The sequence below is a fragment of the Python bivittatus genome, unplaced genomic scaffold (genome assembly GCF_059951505.1).
Source record: "Python bivittatus isolate LINGU-HERP-01145 unplaced genomic scaffold, Pbiv_v1 ctg000330_np1212, whole genome shotgun sequence".
Classification (NCBI taxonomy): Eukaryota; Metazoa; Chordata; class Lepidosauria; order Squamata; family Pythonidae; genus Python; species Python bivittatus.
The window spans coordinates 16259280-16273954 of NW_028277058.1; the positions used below are offsets into that span (position 1 = coordinate 16259280).

Consider the following 14675-nt stretch of genomic DNA (forward strand, 5'->3'; position numbering starts at 1 on the left):
GATACTTTTGACACAATATCAAATCTTATCCCCAGGATCCTGGGGCAGAAAATTTCAGACACCCCATGTAGAAAGATGAAGCAATTTGGTTCAGGCTCCAGGGCAGGAAAAGTGATGATATTTACCCTGGAGTCCTATTAAGTCCACTAGAAGTAAATCTGATGAACTCTTTATACATACCACCAAGTAAATTATCTATATTAAAAAATCCCCTCTCACCCCTATGGGTGGTACATGTCTTCCTCAATCTTGGGTTCTCTACCAGAGGGCTGGGAGTTTGAAGGTTCGGCACAGTATCTTAGCTGTTCCTAGCATTGCACTCTTCTGGACAGACAGCTCTGATGTTGTTCCTGGGATCTGCTGGAGCTACTCTCCCAGCTTAGGAGTCACGGCCCCGAGTGCTCCTATCACCACTGGGACCACTTTGGCCTTTACTTTCCACATCCTCTCTATTTCCTCCTTCAGGCCCTGGTTCTCCCTTCCTTCCTTCCTTCCTTCCTTCCTTCCTTCCTTCCTTCCTTCCTTCCTTCCTTCCTTCCTTCCTTCCTTCCTTCCTTCCTTCCTTCCCTCTCTCTCTTTCTCTCTCTCTCTCTCTCTCTATATATATATATATTGCAGCTGCATTCTAAATATACTCCATAAAATAGAAATGGTATTCTTATTCCAGAATAGTCCTTTTATCCCAGTATAGTTGTTTTAGAGGAAAAATGTACACAGAATATATTATTTTCATCCTTTAATAAAATGGTAAGTAGTATGTAGCTAAACAATGATAACTAGATTTTTTTTCTCATCGTCAGGGAATGTATTTCTGCTTTAGTTGTTGATATTGAGACTTAATATTGTTTCTAGGCTGTTAACTACATTAGCATCTTTTTAAATTTTATTTTCATACAGAGATGTTTTCCATCTGTGTTTTATGGATATGTGCAGGGCTTGACTTCCCCAGAATGCTTGTTTGTCTCGTTGTTGTCACTGTTTTTCTTCAATTCTGCCTCTATGTTTAGTAATCAGCTCTATATTAATTAAGGAGCATTTCTGTCATCCTTATCTTGAACAGAAAATGCCAGATGAAAGCCTGCTGGAGAATAATTGCAGATGGGTAAGAGGGCAGTTTAACTGCAGTTAAAGGAATACATTAAACTAAGCATATGCACATGAGCAAGGTTGAAGGGTTAATATAAAACTTCCTCCGCTATTAGGCTCATGCCTGGCTCAAAAAACAAAAGTATGAGCCCAAAAAACAAACAAAAGTAAATCCTCTTGAACGGCACTGTTTAATTCCTGTCACTGCTGCTTGTCATATAGAGCATTTTCCTCTTTTTCAGAGCCAACTGTGCACATTTTTACCCATTAATTATACTATACACAGCTAGGAAAACGTGAATCAAGCAGAGTGAAAAAAAGAGCATTTCTTGATATTCAGCTTTGTATGAATTAGTCCTAATATCCAATTTAATGATTAATTTAATCACAAGATTGGCTGGATCAGGCTGGGGGCTGAAAAGAAAAAAAAATCCTAAATGTACATTTATGTCTGGCTCTTGGTAGCCATCTGGGCTCGAAGTGATTAATTTCCAATCAGCAAAGTTTATTAAGAAAATGGTTAAAGTAACAATACAAGAAATTTAGAAGGTACTCTACTTTCAAGTACGAATGTGAAATCTAGGGCAAGAAAGTTCTGATTCTTTTTTCTCCAAAGGAAGATGATTTCTTTTGTGAAGGGGAGCAGGCTGTACCTGTTAATTGTCTTAGAAAGGGCTACTAGGTGTCTTATCAGTCGGAGATCCAGCGCTTGTCCCACGTAGAAGGCAGTTGGGAAGCAGCTCATTGTGTTGGTGACTGCTCCATTCAAGCCCTCCTGGCTCTTCCCTCTTGTTGCATGATCCAAAGCGGAGCATATCCAACCTGACCTATTCTTCCCAATGCATAGATATACATTATTATTTATTATTATTATTATTATTATTATTATTTGTGCCTTCGAGTCAACGTTGACTCCTGGTGGCTGCCTGGACTTGTCCCTGCAGTTTTCCTGGCATTTCGGAAGTAGTTTGTCCTTGCCTGCTTCCTAGGGCTGAGAGAGAGTGACTGGCCCAAGGCTGCCCAGCTGGCTTTGGCCTAAGGCGGGACTGGAACTCATGGTCTCCCAGTTTCTAGCCTGGTGTTTTAACCACCATACCAAACTGGCTCTCTTGTATAGACATACGTACTAATGCAATATAGGGAGCAAGCAGAAACATACTTACCTAGAGAGATAAGACATATGCACCCACCCTTATTAGACCTGTATCTGCACATACACATTTTATTGTGAACCAGTTATGTATAAAACTATCTTTAAAAATCAGAACTTGAGACATACAATTAAGTCTTCCATCTATAGTGCCTGTCTGAACTGAGTCAGATGCTGTGCATTAAAAATATTCCTCAAATTATTGCAACCCCCAAGAATCATTATATACATTCAAAAAGGACCAGATGCCTCAATCCACAACCTAGATGGTCAGTTTCTGTCTGTTAGCTATGTCTTGCTTTTTTAAGGAACACTATCCATGAATGTTGGCATGGCAGTTCTTTTTGTACTCTACTTAGTTGGCAAGCCAAAACATAGTAGTAGTACTGTTAATAATAGCAAAGGCCACAGAAATATCGCAGGCCACCAAGATGAAGAGAGGCAATAGCTTAAGGGAATTAATGACATAAAAGTCTGAAACTATCTGATTTCATATGGCAGAGTTCTTACCAGCAGTAAAGGTTTAGTCTGGAGCAAATGGCATAGTCAGTGCCAAGCCAGGGTTAGAATTTCTAATCAGGGGGTTCATGGCCAGGTAAAACACAGAACATGCAAGGTTGGCTGCCATAAGGAATCTTACAGGCTCTTATTACACTCAAGTGGATCAGTAAATACAGGAAATTCCTAGCTTCTACTTCAGTGGAGCTGGTACCAGCCAGCCCTAATTCTAAGACGCAGACAACATGAGTCACCATCCTGCTTTTGAACAGACCAGCTTCTTTCCAATGCTTTCCTAAATAACAGTGCATACTTCTGCCTTTCTGCCTTCTCGACAATACTTTCACAGGCTGAATGACTAAAACTCTGTATCAGGGTCATGGATAACAGAGCCAGGAGCACTGGGACCTGATTCCATGTCACAGCTGGGTTGTATCTCATGTACAAAGCACCTTGTCTTGTTCCTCCTCTGGAGTAGGATACATCACAGGCCAGGGGCATAATAAGAATATTACAGCTGTCCCCATCTGCTTCTTTTCCCTCCCTACTTTGTTTCTTTGATGTCACCTCTTCTCTGCACTATCACTATCATTGCTCATGCTGCCACGGTTGTTGTTCTGCTGCCACCTCTAAAACAGTTTCTTCTGCTGTTATTCTACATGGTTGTTTATCTCCAAAACTGCTGCATCAAGTGGCATATTAAAGCCATTATTAAAACGATAAAATAAGTATAATACATTGAGGTTGTAGTCATATACTACACCATTTTAAAACATGCTTTACTCTTAGCAAGACAGATGAATTGGATGCTGTCTTTATGGTATGGATCCAGTAAAGATAATGGTGGTCCATGACCACCCGCAGACTGGGCAGTGCCTGATTCACCAGTTCACTCTTCAGGAGTAGGGAAATTGTTCTTTAAATGGTGCAGCACATGGGCTGTAGCCTCAAATGTATGGTAAGGTACTTTTCAAAAACTGTCAATGGTATCTGGCTTTGGTTTCCAGTCTGTTGTTTGACCCAATCAAGCGTTAATCTTTAAAGCCCAAAATGGCTTGTGACCAGATAGTAACCAACTTGTGACCAACTAATTTTGTCCAGATGAAGGTCTTATTTAACGACCTTCTCCTATATTGTGAGGTGAAAGGGATCATGACAAAAGATAAGAGCTTTGGCACCATGGTGCTAGCTCTATATTCTGGCTTTTAAGCTTTTTGTAATGTGTTTGTTTTAGTTTGTTTCTTTAATGTTTTATTCTGTTGGCTTTGCTCTGGTTTTATTCTGTAGCTATTACTCTTTTAGTATGACTCAAGTGTTGTAAGATGCCTTCATTAGAACAGAGAGTTTCACTTAAAGTTTCACTTAATACATACAGAGTTGACATCAACATTCCAATGGAAAATGAAAGATTTGGCACATGCCTTCCTCTTTTACAGTCTCTTGAGAAGCAGTCATCAACCTGGCTTAATCTGGTCAGTCAGGTTCTTCAAGATTTTTTTTTCCTTGTACTTTATTTAAAAAGAGAGAATGACGATTTAAACTGCTCAATGCAGAGTGACTCTCCCATTTACAATTACATTTCTTCTTCCCATTTTCATATATCCACCGCTTTGAAGATAGTGGCATATTTGTTTCCATTTTCAAATTTGGAGACTCAAGTAGAAAGGTTCAGATTTACAAAGATAAGCTCCAAATCGACCTAGAAGGAGTATTTTGTTTATATTCAGGATTCTTGCTTAAGGATAGAAAAGAACAGCCAGTGCTCGTGACAGTTCCTAACTCCTTAGCAAAAACAAAACACTTTACCAATTACCTGGACTGCCATCACAGATTCTTTCTGGATCTAAATGGAGCAGATGCCAGGTAAGAAAAAAAGCTAAAAGAAATACAAATAGCAGGAAAAAGGCAAAAATGTATAGACTAAACGGCACGAGACTACAATATTATATATTGAAGTTTTGGTGCATAGACTTGATTATGGAACAACTGATTTTACAGAATAATAATGTGATAGTGAGACTGTTGTAGCTAAGTGTCAACTTTAGGAAACAATCCAAAAAGCCTGCTATGCTGATGCAGAACAGTTATATTTTTAATGGAATGTTTAGAGACAGAAATAAAAGGATTGTCAGTTACTTAATTCTGTATTTTAATGTGTTTAAATAATCCATATTTATTATGGGGCAGAACTGAGGAAGACATCCTGGAGAAAACTAGGGTTATCCGGCTTCTCCATGCCAAGTTTTCTTCTCAGGTTGTATTGCACTTTATCTGAATTACAAACAACTGGGAAAAAGTGAAACAGATGCCAATTTGTAATTGTGATTTTTTTTCTCCAGCTAAGAAAATGACCTACACATTATCCAGATTTCTCCCTACTCAATTTATGCAAATAGTTTGTGTGAGTGTTCCTTTAAGTCAGTTTTTGACTCCTGGCAACTGCCTGGATTAGTCCCTGCAGTTTTCTTGGTTTTTCAGAAGTGGTTTGCCCTTGCCTGCTTTCTTGTCTGAGAGAGAGTGTCTCGCCCAAGATCACCAGCTGGCTTCATGCCTAAGATGGGACAGGAACTCACAGTCTTCCGGTTTCTAGCCTGATGAGTTAACCACTACACCAAACTGGCTCATGAAATAAAAAGCTCGGTGTTATCCAGAAAGAAAGAAGCTCTATCAACAATTGTCTTAGCACTAATGTCAGAGAAAGCTCTGTAGGAGACAACTTTAATCAAAAGTCTGCAAGCTTTCTGTTCTTGTTCTAAAAGCCTTTGCTGAATTTCAAGGGTGGAGTATAACAGCACACACATTATTTCCAGCTAGGGGAGTGGCAATATAAAAGGCAATTTGAAATAACTAAAGTGCTCACTACAATCTGATATACATAAAGAACTACACAATGATTTATAGAGTCCTCGGATAATTTCCTATATGAGCCTCTTCCCTGAGATAGGGAGGATCCTGACCCTGCTGCCCTTCCAGAAGCCCATGAAGACCTGACTATTTCCCCAGACACCGGACCAGGGGACTAGTGGAGCTCTGATACAGGTGCAGCAGGTGTATCCATTGTTAATTAGATTTTTTAGGGTCTCGATTTGCTACTTTTTATACTATGGATTGTGATTTTGTTTTTATTTGTTCACCACTCAGAGTGCCTTTGGTAGATGGGCAGCCTTAGAAATATGTTAAATAAATAAATAAACCCTGCATGGGTGTCTACCAAATATAATAATTGAATAAGGCCAATTGTTAGGTTATGATTTATGTATTATTGGAGTTGAACACTGATGGAAAATTGCTTCCCTAAAATAAATATTTTACCATCATTGCATTTCTGGAAGAGAATTTTCTACTTCTGGGGAAAAAAACCTTCTCACCAAAGTTTATAAGCAGTTGGACTTGAGTTAGAAATCTTCACAATATAAACATAAGAATTGCTTCACATAAATGGATTTGTACTCTTGCTGCTGTCTTATTTTTGACAACTATAATATTTTAATGGACTTATGATTATAACTACAGGTTGAGACAAATTTATCTTTTCAACTAACCTTATCAAAAATTCTTATTTTGAAGGGGTTTATTTGTAACATTTAAACTGACCTGCCTTTCACTTAATGTAAATGTCTGCACATACATAAGTTACCAACAATTAGTCATATTCAACAAAAGTCATGCTGACAAACTGGGAATCGAGACTTTGAAATGGTTTGGGAAACTCTTTTTGTTAAGAGTATACTAATGGGGATCCTTAAGAAATTGTCATGGGCTATGTATTTTGTTCTAGTTTATTAACATTTCATCCCTTTTATCCCTGTTATAAATGCAATGCTCTTTGGAATTTTAAATAACACTTTCCATTCTTCCATATTCATAGTTATTCCTACTTCATTTCTCCTCTGCACATATTTAGTAAGATATATGGTTTTAGGCAATATGAAATAGTATCTTGACAACTTGGAGGCTGTTTGAATCAGCCCTGTTGATCCACGCCATTTCCCTCTATAGATTATTGCAGCATCCATGGCTGTCAAAATTGATATTCAGTTATTTAACAATTCAGTAACTCAACAATATGGATGGTCCCTTAGGAAGAGGAATTAGATACACAGATCCCCCACAGTAAATGTAGCAATTTTACATTGAATGTGTGGAACAGTTCTCATTGTATGGACAATTTCAGAATCTTTTAATTTATAGAATACCAAAAAAAGTTGTACTGAACAATTACAGAACTTTAAGAACAGTATGCTTTCCTTTCTTTCTTCCTAGTTTGATTTACTGCCCAATTTTCAAAATTTGCAATGTCAGCCATGTCAATGTGAGATCTATTGAGAAGTTTGCAGGGCATATCACATTGTAAGAAGTTACACTGCTCTTGCAGAAAAATTATACAAGCATGAGCACTTTAGATCAAGCTGAAATTCCCATTAAGCCATAAAATGCATGGAGTGGCCTTGAACCAGTCAATAGCTTTGCATATAATCCTTTACAAACTTGAAATGGGGAAAAAAAAGAATTCTCTTGGAGGAATGGTGAAATTGAAAAAGAAAATACATAAAATAACTAAATGAGACAGATAGGTTTCTTATGTTGCTACAGAAGATTGTTAGCAAAAGCAGCTACCTTTTTCTTCTGCCCTAGCAGAAGATGCAGTGAGAAATCTAGGGAGTATCCATTGCACTAATTCGGACTAAAATATTTGTAACAAAAGACTTGGCAACCCCAATTTTAGGAGATTGTAAAAGTGGGATTATGAAGTGATTTGCTAATAATTGCCTACTTGATGGTCTTAATTCTCCATGATAGATATAAATGCACAACACATGAAATTTGATTCCCTCCCAAATGGAGCCTTCATTTAGCTGAACACTATAATCAAACATATTTTCATTGGATTTCTTTCTTTTAGTCTTAGAAGAACTGGAAAAAACTGTTATTCCGAACTATGGAGCAGTACCTGGCCAGCAAGGCCTTCATATGCCTGAATGGGTAGGTACTATTTCACCCAACATGTTCTTCATATTGTTCACATAAAGAGATGCAAACTAGTTGATGACATATGATGAGGGGAGAAATTTGAATAGCAGTTCTTATAGGATATTTTAGATTTAGGTTGTAGAATTAAAGATTTCTTAAAGATTTTTTTTTTCAAAAATATGGCCTTCAGCATTAACATTTCTGAATAATGTACTATTGGGGCAATATGAGATAGTGGTAATTTTATATTTCAGATTTAAATATGTACACAGAAAACATTATTTTTGCATTGTGACACATGAAAGCATTCTTCTTGTCATTGTTCTCCAAATATATTGGACTACAATTCCATTTGTAGTCTAATCAAAGTTGTAGTCTAATCTTCTAGAGAGCATCAGTTTGGAGGGAAGGCATAGGTATACAAATGAAAGAATATGGTTCTTATTATTTTTAAGACAATGAACAAGAGCTGTGTTATACATAAAAATTTGTTGCCATAATTGACTGACTTTTTCAAGATGTTAGCCTGTTAGAAAATAGTAACAGTTCCATAATGCAACCCAAAAAAGTTTTTTGCCTAAAAAGATTGCCCCTTGCCCTAACTGGAATTCAGAGGCATGTTGCCTTCTTATCCTCCATGAATGTACCCAATTAGATCCAGAAGGAGAGATATGCTCCAGGTCCCATTTGCTAGGGAGTGCCTCCTGGTGGGGCCCAGGAAAAGTCTTTCCTGTTGTGGCCTCCAGCCTTTGTAATATCATCCCTCCAGAGATCAGAATGGCCCCAACCCTACTGGTTTTCTGCAAGGCCTTAAAGATTTGGTTTTATCATTGGGTGATGGGACCTGGGTGTGTGGCAGAATCTGTATAGTGACTGTGTTGATTACTATTGACTGGTTTTGGTATACTTTGGCTATGGTCTGTGTTATGAGGTTGGTTATATAGCTTTTTATATTGTTTATACTGCTTTTAGACCTACCTTTTTGTATTGTTTTTTAATGTGGTTTTTAATTGCTGTGAGCTACCCAGAACCATATATTTGAAATGGCAGCTGTGTAAATTGAAATAAAGACATTTAGATAGGTGGCTATCACCATATTTTGAAGCACTGGAGCCCACAATTCAACTTAAGCCACATTAAAAAGTACTTGTTCATGTAATCTCAATGCATGCAGGAATACCAAAGGTCTTGTTTTAGCCAGAAACCACTATACAAATGCTTCTAGGACTAGTTTTATATTTTTTGTATTGCTCATATGGATGATTTTATGCAAAGTTTTTTCTAAACTTTAAAATTTCACCCATATACTATGTGGTCAGGAAAAGTGAACTTGTTGGTAGAATGTATTCAACTGGGATAATTCAGTTTCATGTTCTCTGTCTGGCTCATGATATAAGCCGGAATATGATCCAGTTAAGGAATTTAACTGAAAGGAAGACATAATTAAGAATTTATTTTAATGGGTTCTTTAACAGATCAGGATGTACAGAAAATGGCAGTAGAATGGCCATAGATAAACCATAATCAGTTCTCTCAGCTACCTTGCAACAATACTCTCAACCAACATGACTCATATGCAGACAGGCCAGGATGTTGCATGAAATAGAAATAATATATATATTTTTTTCATTTCAGAACAGCCTTACTTGAAATGTATTGTTCTCAGATGTTTTGGCAGAACAAAATGCAGAATCATTTGAATTTCTGTGTTTCATATGGAAGAAAACTCAAAAACAAAAAAAATTGAATTGTCATAGGTGAACAATGGGTAAACAAAGTTCCTCTTGTTTTTCACCCTAACAGTAAAATATAGGTGGGCTGGTCTCATGCTGTCAATTCCTTACCTATCGACCTATAGAAAAATTGGCCAGGGATATTTTTTGATTTTTTAACACATTTAAAAAATCCTCATAGAAAATAATAGAAACACACTTAAACCATGTTTTTGTATTAGCCTTGCAATGAGCCCAGCAAACAGCAAAATATAGCATGATTCATTTCAATACAACCCATGAGCAATGACAACCAGAAATACGCTGTGTTGACTTGAAGTTCCTCTTTTATTCTAATGCTGAAACATGGCACAACAATATTTCACACATTAAAGAAATACAGTGTTTGCATGCAACTTGAAAATTCATTATCAGCAAGAATATGCACATGCACATAAAAATTCAGCAAAATCAACATAGTATTTACATCTTTGCATCTAAGAATTGAAAAACCTAACCAGCAATAATGCTCATAGTGTACAGCACATTCTTTCCTTAAATCCATAACATGCAACATATAAAGTTTAACTGTATTTAACACAGTATCAATAAACTACAACTCAAAGCTGTCTTTGCCCATTCTTGTATTGGAATTTAGCCATCTCAGATGGACTTTGAATGCAAATGGAATAACCTGTTTGATCTAGGCAAGTAACTAGGACCTAGCAGTAAGTACTAGCTCTGAGCAAGTGCTGAATAATTTCTACCTCTCCATCACCACCCCATTCCCTTCTCACCTAGTCTTGGGCAGTAAGAATAGGAATGGAAAAGGTCTAATTTACTGGTTACACAGGACTTTTTTTAAAACAAACAAACCTCAACTTGCAGAAGTGTAAGTCATTCATAGGATTTAAGACTCTTGCAGGCATCTGAAACAGGGCCATACAAACAATGGTGTTTTGTCTGAAGTCTAGGATGAAACCAGAATTTTGTTCTGATGTTTGAGAACATGCTCAGAACAGGGATGATTTGTCCTCAGTTCAGAATACTTAAAAAAGTTATTGAGAACTCGTTCTTTTTCATGCTTGGAAAATTTTGCCAATCCATATGATATACAAATTTAAATGAGCTAACCAATTCAGGTATTTTGTTTTGTACTATTTATTCCACTGTGGCAACTGATTCAACATATATTTGGCTCAAATATTCACACTCTCAGTATGGACTATTGGGGGGTGTGGTATGTTTTTCAGACATCTCTCCCTACAACTCTGCTAGCCTACTTTTGCTCTCCTCAGCTAATCAACCACATATGTTTTATTTCTCAAATTTCCACTGGGTGCATTAGTATTTATATAGAGAAGATAAAGATGGATGGGTAATCTGTGTAATATTCAATGTATATGTTCTTTCCAGGCAGAGTTTAATCTGAATCCAGACTCTCTTTACTTTAATGATGGCCAAAGAAAAGTTGACTTTGTCTTAGTTTATGAAGATGAAAGCCAAAAGGAAAGTCATAAGACTGTTCATAGAAAGCAAAAGGTATGAATTGTTTTCTCTTTTATGCTGCTGTTGATAACGTCTTTAATATTTACAACACTTTCCTTTAACCCTTTTTTTAGTTTTTTATGTATAGGGTTTGTTTTATATAGCCTGACTTTTTAATTAATTAATGTGAGTATTTATTTTTTAACTGTTTTTGGGTTTTACTCTAATTGTGAGCCACCCAGAATCACCCGTTGGGGGAGATGGGTGGTGTACAAATTTAATAAACAAACAAACAAGCAAACAAATTTTGATAGGTTCCCCTTAGATTCTGATAATTTCTAAAAGGATTCCTTTTTTGTCTGTCCCAACTTCACCAAGATGAATAAGATTTAATAACTACTATATAACTTCAGACAAGGGGAGAGTTGATCTGCAACAATTCAGTGTTCCCTGTCTTATCTTCCATGCATCACTTGATATAGTTTTCTTGGGACTGTAACATGTCAGAATGCATGTTCGAATCTCTAACAGATTAAAAAAAGAGAACAAAATCAAACAACCCTGAATACACATAGGCAGGACAATGGTATTTCTCCTAATTTTTACTTTTTTAAAACAAGCAATAAATATGTATATTTAAAACAACAACAACAACAATGGACAATAAAGAACAAAAACAGAAGCAAAGCAGTGAAGCAAAATACACACATTTTACAGTAATATGTAAAAGTTACTTAAACAACTTAAACTTTGCCCTAAAGGAATCATATTTCTAACTTTCCATGGGCAGGAAGCCTTTGGCATGACGCAGGCAGTTCAGCCATGTGTTTTTCCATTCAGATTCAGAATAATGAAAATTTTACGTGATTCTTTCTGAACATGAGTTAGTCATTATAAAACTAAAATAAGGAAATAAAAAGGCTTAAATATCACTGTCCTATAGGAGTCAGCTGCATCAGCATTTATACTCTGAACAGCATCCTATTTTGCATTACTATCGTGTAGTCGGTATGGATTATAAGCACTAAAAACTAACCTTTGGTGTTAGTTTTTATTTTAGATTGTAAGTTTGTGCCCTAAGAGGCTGTAAAACATTTGTGAGGCAAGCATTCACTAGAGCAAGGTTCAGACAAAGGGAAAAGCTTTCCCTAATCAATTTTTCTTTGCCACAATGCTGTTAAAAGCACAAGAGGAATAATTAGGAAAGGAGCTGATCTAGAAGTTTTATGGTATTGAAAAATATTGCATGTTTTATGTATCGTGGAATCTGATTAGGCTCTAATCAATGGTTGTTTTTTGATGACTGGAAAGGCAGTTCTTAATTCAACTTTTGGGAAGTTCCACCAGTTTTAATAACTATATACAGCTATTGTATAGTTTCATGATTTTTTTATTTTTTTCAAAGAAAGGAACGATATAAATATTGCATTACCACATTGTGGAATTTAGATAATTTTATATATGCAGGCTTTTTATTTTTAGTAATCTGACTTGTTTGTGGCTAAAATGCTAAATTTATATATGTATTTATTCATTTATTGGCTTTATATGCTGCTGAATTATACAGAGTCATGGCACGTTACGTAAGATCCAAAATTACAAGAAGCAAAAAAATCATTTAAAAGTCTCAGTTAATAACAATTAAAACATCCACAGTATTAACAACTAAAATGTCCACAGTAAAGATACAACTAAAACATTTATGGTAGAGTAATAATGAACATCCATAGGAACAATAAACAATACAACATCCATGATACAATAATTCATGTGAATAGATCACATCAAAATATAATTATATCTTAATTACCTCAAACAGCAGCCCTACAAATAAGTGACAGTCATCCATCAAAGCCTGTCCGAAATAGTATAGTGCTAGCAGTGTTTTGGAAGACCTGCAAAAGGTAGCCCAATCTAAATTCTAGATAATCAAGTTTTATGTTTTAAATGAAGCAGTATTAAGCCATTATAAGACATCTTAAACTATAAATGTTGTATCTGTTTTATTCCTAAAGAGTTGCATTCTCTAATTTCATATTTTGAAATAAGTACAGTCATATGGAAACATAGTCATTGTCACATGGATGCAAGCATGAATTAAGTTGCTGTAATCCTTCAATTGAGCAAATTCGCAGTGACCTCTTAAATCAGGCCACATCTATTCCTGGCAAACAAAAAGCACAATGAAAATAAACATTGTAGTATTTTTTTCACTACTAATATTATTTTGTAAAATTACAATTAATTCTTTTAGCATAGGAACTATCTACAAAAAATCATGTCACTTTATTAACTGGATTTTTCAATCAACAACTAAGTAATTTGGCTGCAGACCTCTTTAGTACAATCCATAATATACTTTTATATCCAAACCAGCAAAATATGATTGCTGGAAGGAGAAAGAGAAGTGAGTGTCCATATTTTCAGTGATGGCAGGAGCAGGAGGAACATCTGAAGGAAGAGAAGCAACTACTGAAGAATCAGCATCAGTTGAATCCCACCATTGAATTCTACTACAGAGAGACTGACATTTGATGGCTCTCCTATCCTTTAAATTTTGATGCAAGTTTAGGAGAATAGCCATGGCTGCCACACTATGATATAATATGCCTGGGAAGAGATTGCTGCTGTTACTCAGTCTCTAATGTGACATGGAAAATGAAGAACAGAAAAGCTTTTGAGATATTTAAGTAAAGTAGGTGCTGGATAGAAATCAACAGTTGTGCTTTTCACAACTGTCTTCCTAGATTAGATCGTACACACAGCCAAAATTTTAGCAACTGCAGAAACCATCAGCCTCTAGAATCAGATGGGGCATCAAGAGTGGCACCTAGGTCTTTTGAGATGAATATAAGTGGCAATGTGTTGTTTACTCCTGGGTTAACTCTTTATGATTCCTCTGACATTCTGTTCCAGAACAGTATGGAATACTGTTAATAGTATGAAATAGGGATGGCCTATTTTCCATGACCCAAAACCTCTTTGCAAGATGACTGGATTAAAAACACTTTCAGCCACTTTTACTCTGGGGACAGAAACTGCAGTCTAAATCCCTGAACTATGCTTATTTTTTCCATAATATCAAATCCCTTTTAAGATCCCTCCTGCTCCTGCCATCAAAACCAACTCTAATGTGTGACCAAATGAAAATACAAGCAGGGAAGAAAGAGTTATATGACAGTGATGTGGTTTTAAGATGTATTACAGCCCTTACCATCAGCACAGGAAGAAAAACAAAAGGTTGAATTTATATATAATGCCAAGGCCTTCCTCTTGTGGTTCTTCATTCCATTCTTCTCTCTTTACATGCTCAGCTTAATTGGGCTTCTGCTTCTGCTTCTTCCTCCTCCACTTCTGTTGCTGCTGCTGGTGCTCTTCCTTCTTCTGCTATTTTATCTTTGAAATGAGAAACATGGTTTCTTCTTGTCCTACAAGTCAAAATTTCAAACCAACTTTATTGGAATCCTGGTTTGGAAGGTAATTAAAACAAATGTTGACTGTCATTAACACAACTGCAAACTATGGTTTGCTATAAATTCCATAAGAGCTAATGAAAGAGAGATGCAAGTGAAGAAAAAAGGGAAGTCCTTTTATAGCGCCAAATCATGATTATGATCTTATTCAAAATCATGTACAATGGCTGTAGCAAAAGTTCCAGTTTAACAGAAGACTCTAATTTTGTAATTAAATCAATTTTATTGACTACTTTTACTAAATAAATCTAGTAAAATTTTCAAATTTTATTTAATTTCTTGGACAAACAGAAAAAT

The 14675-nt window shown here is 36.1% G+C and overlaps 1 protein-coding gene and 1 long non-coding RNA gene across 8 annotated transcripts in view; one reads left to right on the top strand and one right to left on the bottom strand.

Annotated features, from left to right (window-relative positions):
- The window catches only part of ANO6 (anoctamin 6), a 55340-nt gene that overhangs the window by 8332 nt on the left and 32333 nt on the right, over positions 1 to 14675 (top strand). For both annotated transcript variants that reach the window (XM_088141757.1, XM_007424886.4), the window contains exons 2-3: positions 7638 to 7717; positions 10834 to 10959. In XM_088141757.1, the coding sequence (XP_087997883.1) occupies positions 7638 to 7717; positions 10834 to 10959 (206 nt within the window). The remainder of the gene's footprint in view (positions 1 to 7637; positions 7718 to 10833; positions 10960 to 14675) is intronic.
- LOC112540269 (uncharacterized) overlaps positions 10953 to 14675 on the bottom strand; it is a 100595-nt gene continuing 96872 nt past the window's right edge. For all 6 annotated transcript variants that reach the window (XR_003084335.2, XR_003084334.2, XR_015796386.1 and 3 more), the window contains one exon: positions 10953 to 14333. This is a non-coding gene — a long non-coding RNA (uncharacterized LOC112540269). The remainder of the gene's footprint in view (positions 14334 to 14675) is intronic.